Source organism: Scomber scombrus, chromosome 7 (assembly GCF_963691925.1).
Source record: "Scomber scombrus chromosome 7, fScoSco1.1, whole genome shotgun sequence".
Lineage (NCBI taxonomy): Eukaryota > Metazoa > Chordata > Actinopteri > Scombriformes > Scombridae > Scomber > Scomber scombrus.
Genome location: NC_084976.1, coordinates 4913091 through 4930709, shown reverse-complemented (window position 1 = coordinate 4930709; position 17619 = coordinate 4913091). Strand labels below are relative to the sequence as shown.

At 41.2% G+C, this 17619-nt stretch overlaps 1 protein-coding gene across 1 annotated transcript in view; it reads left to right on the top strand.

Annotated features, from left to right (window-relative positions):
* The window catches only part of ldlrad4b (low density lipoprotein receptor class A domain containing 4b), a 129800-nt gene that overhangs the window by 17815 nt on the left and 94366 nt on the right, over positions 1-17619 (top strand). Inside the window, exon 2 of the mRNA XM_062422583.1 lies at positions 12867-13007. Within this exon, the coding sequence (XP_062278567.1) occupies positions 12867-13007 (141 nt within the window). The remainder of the gene's footprint in view (positions 1-12866; positions 13008-17619) is intronic.

Sequence of the window (17619 nt, the reverse complement as noted above, 5' to 3'; positions counted from 1 at the left end):
CATAACATATCAAGCATGGAATTAATCACAGATGTTCCACTTCAAAATGAGACCGAACATTTCTATGAATGTCAGTTTTAGAGTCACAATAAAGGGCAAAATGTGGCCTTCGACAGTCTAGATAAGCCTCGTTTTTAGCCCAGTCGATTGCTGGAAAAGCCTTTTGCTATGTCCTAACATGTATCATAAAATGAACTGCTGAAAACACAAAAGTCTAACCTTTGCAATAGGCTAATAAGGAAGCATATCTACGTTTATTTGATTTCCCAACACTACCTGCTCTCAAGGTACTGAGATTTGGCACCAATTGACCTAACATGACACCAAGGCATTATTGGTTGTCCCTAGCAGAAACAGCATACCAAACTGAGCCAGTTGTTGATTACATTTGGCCATGACCGGTCAGCGAAGTAACGAGTCAACAGTAAATAGGATTACAGAAATTGTTTTTTCAGAAATTGCGAATCACAGCAACCTCGAAAGGTCCTTGAGCATACAGTCGTAATTGTGCACATAAAAATATATTAGGCCAATGGGTTCAGTAATATGCGAGATTAGCTGCGAACAGATACATACATGCACACACACAACCAAACACATGATCCCCTGCAACATCAGCTTCAAAGTTTAATCACACAGCTCAGCCAATCAGATGAGAAAAGTTGGCTAAATTGAAAAAAAACATTGGAAATTTGTTAAAATTCCCTCATTCTGACTTCAGAATGGTGAGGTAGGGGTCTATTTGAAGCTTTAGTTATGCTTCTGCTTACACCATGGCACCATGTGATTGGCTGCATGTAATTGGCTGCAACAAGTTTCTGATGCCAGTAAAGAAGGTTTAGAGTTAAGACAATATGACAAAAAATCTCAGTTATCTTCCCTTATTCAGTAATACACTTCTAACAAAGTCAAATCCAATGCAAATCCCCGATTTATCACATTGCACGAAACAACGTAAATATGACAAGTCGGCCAGGAATAATCTCATAGTCAGTAATGAAACAAGACAGACTTTCCCATCCTTATTCATATCACAAAGAATCCAAACTGTCCCCTTGGCTGAGGCAACATCATGCAACTAAATTATACCTGTGTCTGTTTTTATCTGAAAGTTAGACAGCAGGAGAAAAATAGAGGGGAAAGTACAGAGGAAGCATCAAACATCATTTACTGGTTGGCTTTTTTCTCCACTTCTCTTTCTGTGGGCAGCAGCTGGGATAACTTCACACTATGGCTCAAAGGTGAAGTGCTCTGGGGTTGTGTTATACGCATACTTACAGTATCTTTGAGGAAGCATACTCGGTTTCCATGTGCGAATGAGGAAGTCACGCAGCAAGCCGATGAGAGTGTGAAATATCCAAACCGCACTCAAGCAGGAGCCACGAAATGACTATCTTTAATTAGCATGTCACTAAACTTTAGCACAGGGAGCAACACCAATGCACACTGTTTAAATAGTAGACTCTCCTCACCTCAGTGCTCATAAATAATACAAAAATAGTGTGGAAGTAACAGAGGAGAATAAAGCATCATCTAACCTGATCATGTACAGAACGATACATTTGGGGATGCATCAGTAGACATCATACTGAACTACAAATTAAAAGCTGTATGCATTGATGGAAAGTAACTAAGTACATTAACTCAAGTGATGCACTTAAGTACAATTCTGATTTACATTAATTGCGTATTTACATGTAATGCTACTCTATTCTTCTATACTGATTCTTCACTATTAATAATCTTATGATGTCATATATAATAATATATCAGTAGGATTTTGAATGCAGGATTTTTACTTGTAATGGAGTATTTCTACATTACTATATTGTTGCTTTTACTTAAGTGAAGGATCTGAATACTTCCTCCACCACTGTCAGTAGGGTATGTCATTTTACCACGTGACTCCTGTTAACCCCTTGCGTCAACCTTAAGTCCTGCATAAGAATGCATTGAGCATATTTTCTGCTTCATAAAAATTCATGCATAGCTTTTTACTGAATATCCAATATACAAAAATCCTGCATTGTTTACATTAGCTTGCAGTCTTTTATTGTGTGTGTGTGTGTGTGTGTTTGCGTTCAGAACATGAGATAAAAACAACAGAGAACCTGCTCACCAAACATTGCACCACGAGCAGACTTAATTAACAGAATAACAGTGCAGATCAACAAATATTGCCATTCGTGGATCAGCTTCCTTTATAATGTGTCAGTGCAATTTTGAACAGACGGCTACTGCAGTGTGGGTGATATAAGTTAAATCACTGTAAATCACATACTTGTCCAAACAATGCCTTTATGTGTAGAGTGGCATTTGCTATAAGTGCCACAAATGCAGCGTGACGCATTTGTTTTTAAGGCATTTTCTTCTTATTTTTAAAGTGACAAGAGAGATGTAAGCAACGTGACCTTCTTCCCCCACATTCATCGCTTCACATAAAGGGGAAATTTACAGGAAGTGTCTGGCGTGCGCTGCAGGGGCCAGCAGGAGGCCCCCAGACAAAGTAGATAGGGATGGTTAAAACAGTGTAACTTTGCTGCCATATAGCGTGACTGCATCTCCCTGAGGCAAACACAAGTACATTCACTTCCTGTCCAGAACATGCACACACACACACACATACACATACACACATACACACACATACACACACACACACATACACACACACACACACACACACACACACACACACACACACACACACACACACACACACACACATACACACACACACACACACGCATAGCAGAGCAGTAGTGATGCACTGTCTGGACTGCAGAAAGGAGACACAGCCTGAAGGTCCCTCTCTACTTCTCTCTCTTTCTGTCACTTTTTCTCTTGCTCTCTCTCTCTCTCTCTCTCTCTCTTTCTCTCTCCTTCACTACGGGTGTCAATTGTGCCAAGTCAGCACAACTCTGACATGCTTAATTATCCTAGTAGAGCCAGAGAGGGGAGAGGAGAGGAGATGGGGAGACAGGAGGGGGACGAGTGGGGAGAAATTAGGGAAAAAGGAATGAGACGAGAGGATAGAAAAAGGAGAGGAGAAAGTCAAAAGCAGGGCAGGTGTAGGCGGAGAGGGAGAGAAAGGAGGATGAGAGGAGGTAAAAAAATAAAATAGGAGCAAAGCAGAAGGACAGCAGGTTGGAAAGATGCCCCAATCCTTCATGGCTCACAGACGCATCTGCAACACATTTATTACCTTACTGCCCTGCAAAGCTGCTGCTCGCCTCATATCAAGGATGCAGGCTGGAGGGCAGAGAGAGAGAAAGAGAGAGAGAGAGAGAGAGAGAGAGAGAAGGGAAAAAAAGAAAGAATGAAATAAAGAATAAAGAGAATGATGGAGACCGAGGGGACATTAAACAGTCTGACACACAATTCACAGTTACCATGGAAAATGCAGAGCGCAGAACCTAACCGGTCTGCAGGATGTACTGTAGCAGCATTTGAATCCATGTGCATTAGACACACGATCAAAACAATCAAGCGGGATCAAATGTTAAAGCAATGTTTTAATTTAGAGCACATGGGAATTGCGGGGGGAGCGTTATTTAAAGGGACACTCCACAGATTTAAACATGAAGATAACCTGCATTCAGAAACGTTGCCTTTAAACGAGCTGTTTGATCTTCTGTAAGGTTGTGATGTCTCAACTGTATGTTCAATATTTGCTTTGAAGGATATTGGCCCCCTCCTGAAAGAAGCTAAATGTTTATTTATGTTATTTAGCTCATTCATGTGTGCTCGTTTAATTTTATCTCAGTGTGAGAGTCTCTACTATGTTTCGCTGTCATTTATGGTCGCGCTATTTTCTCTCTTCTCCTCTGCTCTCTGTGTTTCTCCGGGGGGGGGCGTGGCTTAGACCCTCCAAACACACACGGAGCAGAGCAGACGAGAGACAGTTGCAGAGTTAATGCCAGGAAGCAAATTTGTCGTTGCATAACCTTCCAAAGTTTGGAAGAGAGTGAGTTTTACCCAAGGCCCTGGTTTTGGTGCCAGACACATTTTTTGGTTATCATGCTAACATGGCAGATATAACGTTTCACCATTTTAGTTACTATGCCAGCATTTCCTGACATGACAATAAGCACTTAACACAAAGTATAGTTGAGGCTGATAGCATGTCATCAGATTTGCAGATATGAGAACATAAACCAAAGTATTGGACAGATTGAGATGATGACCTGAAAATGGCACTAGATTGAAAATGTAAGGATCACCAAATTAAAACAAGATCATTCTGAAAACAATATGTGTTGAGATATTTCACTGAACTAAATATGTTATCCTCATGGTGGCGCTGGATTAAAAGTCAGGAGATTATCATGGTTATGAAGGTTCATCCTGTGGGACCATGAATGGGTGTAATTTGATGCCAATCCCTGTAATAGATGTAGATATATATTTCACTGAATAAGTGAAAACTTTGGTCAGAAGTATTCATCCTCTGGGCACCTTGAATATCTGCACAAAAATGTGATTCATCTAATTGGCAAGACAAGACCAAAAAATAAAAAATAAAAATTAAGATCCAGCTTCTATGACTCCAGGATGTCTCCTATAATAAAAGTGAGTGGACAAGTGTTGTGGCATTGGTGAGAGAATGAAATACGACTCTGACTCTTAGTACCAACATTAATGTCAGCACTTCATTAGAATGATAAAATGCTTCAGTATAATCTGTTTTCTCCACATATACAATCAATACTGGGAGTCCTGCAGCCTGTCTGCAGTGATGGTGAAATAGCCTGACTAGGACATAGAGGCGTCCATGTTTCCTTTAATGGCCCCTACTTATTGCCCTCATACAGACTGAACTGTATTAACATCGTGCCACAGCATACTGCGCCACAAACAGCCTCCTCTTTTAATGCTTTATAATGCTGCTGGTTTGAGAGAAGCGACTGCAGCAGCAACAGCCCACTGACTCTCATTTACTCACACTCACACATAGAAACACACAAAAACGGCCCAAGGACACTATGATAGCCACGCACACACACACCCGCGCACACACACAGACGCTCACACACACACACAAACTGCTAAAAATGAGTATCCGGCCCCCAGTCTGTCACTGGCAAGCGACGACTGCAACACTTTGTTATATCACAAGCTTTGCCACACACACACTCGTCAAAGCACAATTCACGTCACACATTTTCTGTCTGAGTCTGCATGAGCAGTTTTTCTTTCCCCACTGCGGGATTTGGTTTCTCCTTGTTAGAGAACAGTGCAGGAGTTGAAAGGAAGAGAAAAATAGCTATAACAAAAAAAGAAAGCCCTCTGTCTGACTCTCAGCAATCACTTCTTCACAAAAAAAAAGAAGGAAAGATTCCCTTTTGAGACCTTTTGATGGGAAACGTTGTCTCAGCAGAGAATGAGCGGGCTAAAAAGTCAGTATCACACATCCTGTAATACTCCAGTGGCGTCATAATAGAGAGGTCAAACTAGTTTAGTTTCACTCTTCCTCTCACACTCTGCTACTTAATATTCCTCCTCTTCCTCCCTCCTCCCCCCTCCCTGCTACTCCCTCTCCAACTTTATCATATCCTCATTATCACCTTCATCCTCGTTCATCTCATCACCCACAATCTTATCATCATCATCATCACCACCACCACCCCCGTCTTCTCCATCTTCCTCTTCCTCCTCCTCCTACTCCTTTTTCCTCCCTCTCTTCCGCTTCCTGTCTGTTGTTGCCGCCGCTGCCATCTGTCCTGTTTTTTTTTCCGGCTCCTCGTCTCCTTTCCTTTCCTGGTCCTCTTCCTCCTCCTCTTCCTCCTCCTCCTGCCTGGCTTCCGCTGCAAAGCAGACTGCTTTCATGCTCGCCTGTCAAGGCGGACATGCCGACAGATCAGCTGACTGACAGACCGACATCAGAGGAGATGACGGACAGGCAGAGAGGAGAGGAGAGGAGAGGAGAGGAGAGGAGAGGAGAGGAGAGGAGAGGAGAGGAGAGGAGATGGGGGAAGGGTTATGTGAATTATGATGTACAGTAATTGGATCGTGTAAGTTTGACAGTAAAGTTTTCTCAGTTTGTATGCCAGTTTTTATCCAGATTTTGAAATCAGTAATATTAATGTGACACATTGTTTTTGTCCAACAGAACCGGAGTACTGCTTTATTGTGATTACTGGTCGGTGAAGTCTTATAATAAACTGCCTCAGGAGTTGCTGCACATGTACTAACATGGTGCAAATGTTGTCAACCAAAAGTTAAAGGAAAAAGGAAATCAATTTTATTCCAAATTCCCCTGGAAATAATTGAACTCTCCATCTCCAGAATGTTTTAATATCATGTAATAAACCCTGTCATATGTCCACCCACACATATCCTCTCATTTATCTGGAATAATTACCGTAGATCTCTTCAGTTTGTGACTTTTTTTTGTCTGAACTGGTGTTTCAGACCCTCCCTCACTCACTTTGAGTTCAATCAGACTGTGACACTCAAAATGGCAAAGCTCTCAAAAAGTCCAGAGAGCAATTTTTGGGGAGGAAAAGTGCAACAACACACACACGCAATGTGACTTTTTGCAAGTAAACATCTTCAGCTAACCCCAGCAACCAAACTCACACACAATGGTTGCTACATTCCAGCGTGGATCACCTTATTGTTTATCTCTCACAGCAGCCAGCGCTCTTTTGTACTGCCTGCATTCACTGCAATCACTTCAGACCCTTCAGACTCAGTCAAACGAGAGCATGTGTTGTTATAAATAGATGCTTACAAGTCCACAAAGGTGCACAGGTGCTGGCACTGGTGCACACATAACCTTTAGTCTGGAACAGCTTGCTGTAGAATGTGACTTCTATAGATTCATATCTTAACTGTATCCACGTTTCTATCACCTGCGTTCTTTCTTTGGTCCTCAGTCCCTCCTGATGAATGAATCCGTTATCGGTCTCCACTCCAGTAGGAAACTGCAGTAATGCCGTGATGTATATGATAAATGCGATCAGCTGATCAAAATAAAGGATCAAATAAGGGACTAAAGGCCACTCTGATAGACTGAGGACTGAGGTGTAGGAAGTTTCCTGATGTCCTCTCCAACTCTGCCTATTGAATCCTGAACCAGGAAGCCAAACCAGTCCCACAAGCAGAAGGCACAAAGAGAGTGATGCAGTACCATGAAGTTGAGTTACATCATGAAATTCCCAGCATAGCTCCACTCACCTTCAGCCCGACTCCAGGTCTAATCAGACAGTGTCATTGAAAACACCTGTGGATGTGCCGGGAGGTATTCAATCAAGGCAGATAAAGGAAAAGCCTGGATTATTCGGATAAATCTTGCTAATTTAAGTGAGATTTCAGTTCCATCGATGTGGATTATTATAGGATTTCCTGCTCAGTAACCATGGTAACTTATACTGCAGAACTAGCCTGTTCTGTAGCCGGCTCACTGTCAAGCGTAATTTAGCCTGTGTGTCAAAGAATGTACGATGGACGGAAGCAGACTCCCGAAAGATGATTGCGGTTTTTTTGTGCTTGTATCATTTAAGTCAGTGTTCAGAAAGAGAAGATGGAAGAAGTATCTCTTTCACTCAATCCACATTTTATTCATGGTCACCTTCATTATGGAGTGAATCCTTTAATTTAAAATCTTAGCATTTATAATACAAGAACTAAAACTGTGCCAAACTGTGTTTAAGTTCTTTATTTATTAATTCAAACAAAAAGAAAATTAAATGAAGTCCAAACCATGAGCCTCTGCTGTGTTTAAATGTATACTTACACCCTTAGCCAGTTTCTTTATCTCCAACTGCAATTCTTAATATTTTAACTTTTGATGATGCTTTTAAATCAAACAGACATCCTGCGAAAGAGAAAATGTGTCATAGAGATGAATATGTTGTTGGTAATAATTAGATGGTTATATGGTTCTCCATAGTTCTAAACACACATCTGATATTATCTAGCCTACTGATAATGAAGCTGCAGTCAATGATCTGTGCTGCTTTTCACTTTACCCACCCAAATGTATCCTGCTACTCCAGGAAACCGAACTGATAATGTTCCAGTCATAAGCTTGCTTCTCTAATTTAGGCCACCACTGCCCATCTTAGTAGACTTGTATAACTTGATGACTCCTTCATAGTCTTCATACAGTTTCATCAGCAGGGTTTGTTCCACTGCTGAGAAGAAGACCTCTCAGGTTTTTCCATCTTTTTGCAACATATTATCAACTTTTTGACAGTCGACTGTTCTTGGGTGCACAATGCAAGTTTAGTGGAATGACTTGAGCCTCAAGTGAGAGTCAACATTAATTCAAGTCAGGCCTTATCAAATAAGCACAGCATTCATTAGCTGCAATGATGGAATACCAACCAACATTTTGCCCTTTTTTTATTTCACCTAACTCAACATAACTAAACTGCACCGATCCAGCATATGGAAATATTATAGATGTCTTGTGCATCATCTTAGATCCAGCCTAACATATTTAGGATTTTTTGAAAACTTGAAAACTAGAATTTGAAATGAAGGTGTGTGTGACCTTTAACAATGTCTGAATCAACAATATGTTTATAATAATAATAATAATGAACTTTATTTCCATAGCACCTTTCAAAACTAGAGTTACAAGGTGCTTCACAAAATATGAAGTAAGGGTGCAAGATAGAAAACAGAGAGCAAGAAAAACAAACCAAATGATGTGTTTATGTGCTTAATTAACATTTTTGCTCTAATTGATATCTGCAGATCACAGTTTGACTCAACAGCAGGCAGAGTGTCTTTATTCTTTTTAATTCAAATAGACTCATATGGAAACTCAACCAGTTTAACCAAGTAAAAAGTAAAGGTTATAAATGATTAAAGGAGAATATTAAAAGCAACTATTTAGCGCTGCATTTTAATCAGGTCTCATATTTGTCTTCCGTAGTTTAAAAAAACCCATTATTATTATCATTCTTATTCTTTTGCTTCAGTGTGTTTGCTAAGCCCTTTGATCTGCATCATTATGTGAAATGTCCTCATTGAATACATGAGATTTATTATTCTATTTATGATGAATCAAAGCAGAAAGGGCAACATTTACAGTATATGGCAGATTTCTCAGTATTATCAGTGAGATTTTATGCTGTCAAGGTTTCATTGTGTGAAGGGAGATATAGTGTTTAACAGCAGCAGATATAATGACATTCTGTCTGTTGCAGCTTCTGTCGGCCGTGACCTCTCATATAGTTTAATTTAAGCTGTCATATACAGTAAGACGCTCTTGTTTAACAGTGTTCTCGTGAGCGCTTTTGTTTACTTCGTGCTCGTTTTCTTCATCCTTCGCTTATAAGTGTGTCTGACACTGATGATCGGATCTTGGCAGAACTTTGGAGGGAGAATTGTTCATCTCGGCGCTCTGTCTGGCATTTTCAAATCACGCTAATTAACCTGTGCATGTCTGTGTTTGCGAAGAAAAAGGAGGAGGGGGAGGGGGGGTGTCTGTTGGAGACAGGTTTACTGTTGCCTCGCATTCCCCGAAATTTCAGCTCTTCACCGCAAATTCATGTGACAGCTAAAATGAGTCTCGCTGGAGAGGAGGAGGAAGAGGAAGAGGAGGAGGAGGAGGAAAAAACAAGAAGAAGAGCAGCAGCAGCAGAGGATGAGCCAGAAGATGAGGGGACAGTAAAAGCAAAGACACAAAGTGAAAGAGGATGGAAAGAGAGGAAAAAGGGGGGGGGGGGAGTAGAAAGACAAGATGGGAGAGTAATAGAGAGTAATAGAGCTGGAGAGAGGACAGGATAGACGGAAGAGGAGATGAGACTGGAAGAGGAGGCTAGACGGACGAACAGAGTAATAGATGAGACAAAATGAAAGACAGAGCGAGGAGAGGCTGGGCAAGTCACTGAGGCTTCACTAATTGCCACTCAGAAGAAAAGGGAGAGGGGCTCTTTCCAAAGAACGGTCATGCTGGTCTGTTCTTTGAATTGGATCTCTGTTCCTGGCTTTCTTTTTACTCTCCCCTCCCCTCCCCTCCCCTCCCTCCCTCCCTCCTACCACCACCACCACCACCACCACCATCGTCTAGACAAGAGCAGAACAAGCTGTTCTTGTTATGGGAGGAAGAGGAGAAAATGTGCAGTGTCATTAGGTCGCTCACTGCCAGCCGGGCAAATCGGAAGGACTCTCACCAGGGAAGGGCCCCGCAAGGTGTTTGTACATGCAGGTACAGTACGAGCCGCCTGTGTTTGTGTGTGTTGATTAACTGCGACAAAACACAGCGGTCACCCCCCACCCACCCCCCTACACCCCCACCTCCTCTTTCCCCTCTTCTCCCAAACCCTGATGAATTTCATTAAAATGTTTCCTTCCCCTCTTCCACCGTGATTACTTTTTGCCCCCCGTCCTCCATCTTTTAACTCGCCAAGAAGGAAAATTTCTCCCAAAAAAAAAAAAGAAGAGGAGAATCTCCACCTAGAAGTGTGGAGAATCTGGCTGTGGCTTGATTACAGCGGTCGATTAGACCTGCGTAATCACATTAAGTAATGAGTTTGGCGTGCAGGAGTCAAGGCTGATTTGTTACTATGGCAGAGACATCATTTCTCTGAATATTTCAGTGGGAGTCGCGTAAATCAGTCCAATCTTCTCGGCGGCACGTAGACGTCCACGGATGAAGCACGACTCATTTGTTTGAGAGCAAATATGTGAAAGAAAAAACTCGGAACAATACTTTCTTAATTTCTTTTGTTTGTTTCCACTTTACATGTATCACGCCTCCACTCTACACTCTACTCTCTGTGTAATAGCTACTGTTTTCTATGCTTGAAACTACCTGGCTGCAGGTGTGCTGTGTGCTACTTCATCATATGGCTGTGCTGTAACACACACACACACACACACACACACAGTGAGCAGTGCATTGAGATTTCAGACTCTTACCCATACTTATCATTTTTGCATCATCACCGTCAGCTGTAGAGTCACACAATGAGGATTTTTGCTTATCTTAATCCACGGCCGGTCAACAGCAGTCAACTGTTAAGAAAAGGTTAAAAAAAAGAAGTGAAAACTGGACAATGTTTCTGCAATAAAACATTCCTTTTAAGTGGTTCATATCATTTTTTAAATTCTATGAGTATGGAAAAATAAAATTCTAAAATTGCTTTAACTGTAACGGAACTCTCGACTCCTAAAACACATACACATAAGAAACGCTGTCAGTCTTTTACTCCCTTTTTCATTTTCCTTCAGTTATTATTACTGAAGTGCGATAACATCAAGTGCAATTTTAATGGTGACTTTAATAATGGAATGTGGATTGTGGTATTTATTTATCTATAGAGCCAATGCATTGCATGAGTTTTTTTATACCTGCACTGAACAGGAGTAGCTCTCCAGATCTCGTTGTATAGCGATGTACAATGGCAATACAGGCTTTCTATTCTATTCTATTCTTTACATTTCTAGAGTGTGAATGAACGGAGACAGAAGTGAGGGAGAAATGCAGCAGGCAATAGAGAAGAGGTCTCCTCTTCTCTATTGCCTGTATATATATGGAGGAAGTAAAGAAAGTGCAACTGATTCAAGGCTAAAAGAAAGACAAAAAATAAATGCAGAAGAAGAGGTCAAAGACTCAAGTGATGGAGACACAGCCAAATTCTGTACTTTGTGTTACACGAAAAGAGGACAACCCAATATCGAACATCACTTTCTAGGACCTTCACAATAAAAGGATTGTCCAGTTTACAATTTAAAATACAAGATAACATGTATACTTTCACACAGGCTGTTATAAGTCTGAACGGACTGTATATAGAGTGTATGTAACCTACTGAAGATGTGTGGTGTCATGAACCCAAACAAACTCTTTCTTCCCTTTTCTTTTTCTTTTCTCAACTCTGCATCAGACTCTTATCATTTATGTTTGGTTTATTCTCTCGTCTCTGCAGAGACTCTCGGTTTACAGCGTGGCGGCGTAGCTCTCAGAGAATGGCTGCAAACCACACACTTGACACTCGAGGGAATAGGAACATGGCCTTGCTTTCCAGTGCATCAAACACTTTGTTGTTGTTATTTTCACTCATGATGATTAAAGTTCAGCGTGATTATTCATTTCCCTCCAGAACATATATATATTATTTACTTTTACATTTATAGGTTGGAGGTGTTTTGGGTTTTTTTTCATTCACACTAGATAGCGCTTATCTTATATTTAAAGAGGAGGAGGGGGGGGGCGCATTTTGGTAATAACCATGACGGAAGCATATTAGGGTTCGGGGCTGCGGCACATCAAAGGCCTGCTTGATAAAAAAAAAAGCTGTTTATTTATTTGTTGTTCTGAACGGGAGAGCATTTTTTTGTCTGACCTTGTTTCTGTATGAACTCAACCCATTAACTCTGCTTTGTGTTTGAGCTCACAGGCAAAAAAAAATAATAATCATTTTACATGACCTTGCACATTCTGAGGTGTAGATAACGGGGAGAACGGCACCTAACAGCCCCTTTATTTGAGCATTTTGTTGTCCGTACAGTTTGTCAGTGCTTTTACACACTTTAGAGAGCGCCTGCATTTATTACTATTCAGTGACACTGGTGTATGCGTGTGGGCGTATTTTATTTAACCTATTTTTTTTTTTAATGCACACCTCTTGTAAACATGTATTTTTATCAGAATGGTGATTTTTTATTTATTTTTTTTTATTATTACTTAAAATCAATACAAACTTGGAGGCCTTGAATGAGCAAAACACTTTGAATGCCCAGGATGGAAAGTGGAACATTGGCTGCAGTATTCACCTTTACCTTGATGTTCTGACTGTGAACGCAGCTCTATTAAAAAAAAAAAAACATTTGAAATATTTGTGCTAAAGAATGTTGTTTTTTTTCTCCCTTCTGTACTTGACTTCTTTTCTCTGGCGACACAGAGTGCAAGTTCCACTGCACCAATGGGAATTGTTTGCGTCTGGGCTCGTTGATCTGCAACCAGCTGAATAACTGTGGGGACAACAGCGATGAGGAGAACTGCCCTGTGGTCACCCAGCACCCTCCGCCGGGCATCTTCAACTGTGAGTGCCGCAGAGCCTCCCCTCTTTCTCTACCTCACACCATCAACAGTACAGATAAATAGACGCTCGCATCTTTCACTTAACCCTCTTTCTCGTCTTCCTACCTCATCTTCCCTCTCTGATGTTTTCTGCTCTGTTCTTCCCCGAGGTCTTTTTAGTCGATCCCCAGTGAGCACATATGATGCGGAGGCTGGGGTGCAAACTGAGGGGTGCAAACTGAGGGTTGCAGTCTTTCTTTAGGGCATGATACTGCAAATTAACTTTCCATGGAGTATAATGAGTTTTCTACAGTAGATTTTCTAGGATACAGCTGTTTTGTGGCATATAGGTTCAAAATGTGGGGAACTCCAAATTTATTAAGAAGCAGCGTCGTTGTGTTGTGTATCCACAGGTTGCACAGGAACACTCAGTAATCAATCCTAGTCTAAACACATACATAAAAATGCCTAAAAGGATCAACACAGCTCATATAGTAAACAATAAAACCCATAATGAGGCCTTTGAGGAAACACTGGCTGAGAGTGTGATCATTCAAAACAGCTATAAACACTTCTGCCTTCAGACATGTTGAATGAAAAACAGGCTATTTCAGGCTATTTCTTTTCAAGTATATCCCAGCAGCAGCATTTTTAAAAAATACATTATTAGGCCTTTTTTAATTAAATTATTAGGCATTTTCAGAAATACATGTTTTTGTTATCTTGCCAAGAGTTAGATGAGAAGATTGATACTGCTCTCATGTCTGTACGCTACATATAAAGCTACAAACAGAAAGTGGTTAGCTTAGTTTAGCATTAAGGCTGAAAGCAGAGAGGGACAGCTAGCTTGGTGCCGTACAAAGTTTTAAAAAATCTTCTTCTGTACTTACACTTAATATGTTGAGTGCATAAGTGTGTTCACACTGAGAGGTATGGAAAAAATGCAGTGCACTATGAGTACCTGAATGGACTCAAAACAGTCAAAAAACTGAGTGTGGAACTATGGACACTTCTCGCCCTTAACGGTCACCATCTTGGCTATGTAGCAGAAGGGGAGGAACCATTTTTCTAACAGGAAATAGCGGTTGAGGACGTTGTTACTACAGTGAACATCGCCACGTTATACTAATGCATTACACATGTGTTTTTTTACACTAAGCTCCACTATATTGTTGTCACATATAAGCCATCAGTAGGTTTATTGAGTTCATTTAGCAGTCTGTAATGATTTGGTTCTGCGAATGCTAACGCTAGCTTGCTAACTAGCTAATCGTCATTTACAGTCATAATGCATAATGGCCATGTTTGATTTGGCCATTAGCAAAAGCTCCAGAACATCACTATAAGAGGTACAAGAAATAGTCCTGCACCTACAGATTTAGCTAACGAGATATAACGTGTTCATTTGAATAGCTGTTTCCCCTGTTTACTATCTGCTGGTTGTAGCTTTTTATTTACCAGCATTTCCCGAAATGTCAGACTACTCCTTGATGGAGGAGGTCAAGATGGATAGAAGTGGGTGAGTGTGAGACCAGAGACTACAATTTGCAACAATCTGAGTTATTTTCTTTTAATCATTACTACAATTTTTCTCTAACCTTCAGCTAGTAGTTTTAGCTGCCTTAACACAATGGAACCTCAGAGATGGATCAGAAACATTCATATGAATTCATTTTGTTATGTTGAGATTTGTATGGGTCAGTTTGGAAGGCATTACCAAAAGACATACACTTGTTGTTACGGTGTGAGGACTTGACAATGAAATACAATCCATGAAGAGACTTTTAAGACATTAAATGACAGCACAACAGATGGTATTAAGCTCAATTTATAGACCACAGATATATAGAAGATGAATAGAGCCTAATGTGTATGAATACCATAAACAAGGACAACAAAGGTAAGTTTCAGATAAAATAAGATATTGTGTTGTAAAAATGTTAAACCATAAATACAAAACACAACGTTCCAATATCAGTTTCCCTGTGTCCCAGAGTTCAAAGTTCAGAGTTTTTTTTATTTCCAAATGGGAAACGTTCAGTTCCCCACACTGTGGAAGGTTTTGTTCAGGTCAATTATAATCCAGATGTCAGGAACTCATGAATAGCTCACCATCAAAGCAAGTTTCCAGGTTTCTAGGCAACACAAAAACCTGACCTATAAAAAAGGTCGGGGGATAATTAACATTCATAATGAAAGTTCTTTGTTGTGCAACACTTCATAAATAAGTTAAGATTATAGTTCAAATTACTGCAGTACAAGAACAGTACAGCACAAGTTATCATAAGTGGAACTGCTAAAAGTAGGAATTGTAGTTATATTATTATAACACCCTTCAGTTAAGGTTACACAACAATAGATATTATAATCAATTATTTAAACATAAACAGGTGTAAAATCAAAAGCCCTGAACAGGTTCCATAATACAACAAAACAAAATAATATTTAGTTGTAATTAACCGCTAGTTGCCTTAAATCAAATGTTTTCCTAAGGAAGTTCTGCACTGTGGCATACCATGAAGCTAGTGGGAGCAGCACCAGCATGTGTGGATGTGTTTGAGAACGTTGGGAATTCAGCTCTACTGCCAAACATGCCAACCAGTCTGAGTGGCAGCTGAGAGGGAAGAGGAAGTGACCTCACCTAACCTGGATATTTATATTAAGGGAGTGGGGATTGGCTAGGTTGTTTTAACCTGGGTTACACATTACAAAGCAATCAATCTGGAATGTGCACTTGAATGTAATGGATTACCCAACATGGCTCCTTGCATTGCGTTGCAGCAATAGTTGAGCCTCATCTGCAAAAATCACTGCATCAATACTATGCCCCTATTCATATGAATGAGAGGGCTGTATTATCAATATCATGCAGGGCTAATGTCAGTCTGAACACAGCCTTACAGATGTAAATTCAACTATATTGTAGACTTATTTGTGGTATGAAGACATGTTAATATCAGACATGTACCTTGTATTCATCCCTCATCTAAGCTGTACACAATAACAAGAAGGGCACTCATATGCATCTTAAGAATCTGTAAATACTATCATTGTAATTACAAATATGTAAATATGTAAGTACAAATCAACTATAGTGACTGTATAAATGCTCAAAGAGTCTCATAGAGGTAAATACATCTGTCATAGTGTAGGATAACTGCACTAAAGAACCCATCAATCCAACACATCTTCCTCCAAAGTTGTTCCACCTCACCGTTTCTGTGTAGTTTTTGTTTGAATCTCTTTGCTACCATCATAAGCACCCCCCTTTACCATACATCACCCCCCACCACCACCACCAAAAACCACCTCCTTCTACCTCCCGCTGAGTAGCGCTGTCCAGGGAATGAGATGAGAGCGTTCCCTCGACTCGTCACAATCAATGGAAACAGAGAGAGGGGAGATGGAGGGAGAGAGAGAGAGAGAGAGAGGTAGAGGGAGAGGGAGAGAGAGAGAGAGAGGGTGAAGGACACCAATGGGCTCTGATGGCTGTCTGCCAGGTCACTTTGATGTGCTGCAGCGTTCTCTTTCAACAACTTTTAGGAGGAGAGGGAAAACTTTTTACAGCAGCACTTTCATCCTTGGCGCTGTGTGTGTGTGTGTGTGTGTGTGTGTGTGTGTGTGTGTGTGTGTGTGTGTGTGTCTGGCGAGTTCCTTACCTTCCCCTCCATCTCTTCCTCTCATCTCACCCTCCCTCCCTACCTCAAATGTGCTTCACCTCAAACCTCTCCAACCTTGTTGTTTTGTAAATTTATCTCACTTCTCTGTCTCTCTCTCTCTCTCTCTCTCTCTCTCTCTCTCTCTCTCTCTCTCTCTCCCTCTCTCTCCCTCTCTCTCTCTCTCCCTCTCTCTCTCTCTCTCTCTCTCTCTCTCTCTCCCTCTCTCTCCCTCTCTCTCTCTCTCCCTTTCTGTCTACACTTCATCCCCTCCACAAGGCACAGGGAACAAGCTTTTTTATCTTTTTTTCAGGGGAGGGCTGGTTGGTTGAGGGGGGAATCAGGGGGCACTCATTTCCAATGGATAGAATCCTGAGCTGGGTACTTAAAATATTTAGCTGTCTAGAGCAAATGTTAATGTAAGTGTCTGCGGCCGGCGTTATGGGAAAGCTGTACAATGATTGTAATTTTCTGAGCCGGTGCACATTTTCTGGTGAGGCCTGAGAGACACAGAGAGAGAGAGAGAGAAGGAGAAGGGGAGAGGTAGCCAAAAAGAGTGGCGGGGGACTGAAAAGGGTGCAGACAGACTCGGGGGGACGGGAGAGAGACGAGGAGGAGGTGGAAAGAGAGGGTGAAGGGAGACAGGGGACCTGACAAGAGATATGGAAGTGGACAGAGAGAAAGAGGGAAAGAAATGGAGGTAACGAGGAGAAAGAGAGGAGGAAGGGGAGAGGGACATAGAAAATGTTTCTGTGTTAATGGAGTTTGCCATCTTGTTGTAGCCGCTGGCTGTTGCCGTGGCAGTGGCAGACAGATGGATCATGAATACTGTCTAGACACACTGCAGCCTGACACCCTGCATCTCACTCCCTGCACCTCCTCTCCTCTCCTCTCCTCCTATTCTCTCCTCTCCTCCTATTCTCTCCTCTCCTCTCCTCCCTTTCTCTCCTCTCCTCTCCTCTCCTCTCTCCCACTCCC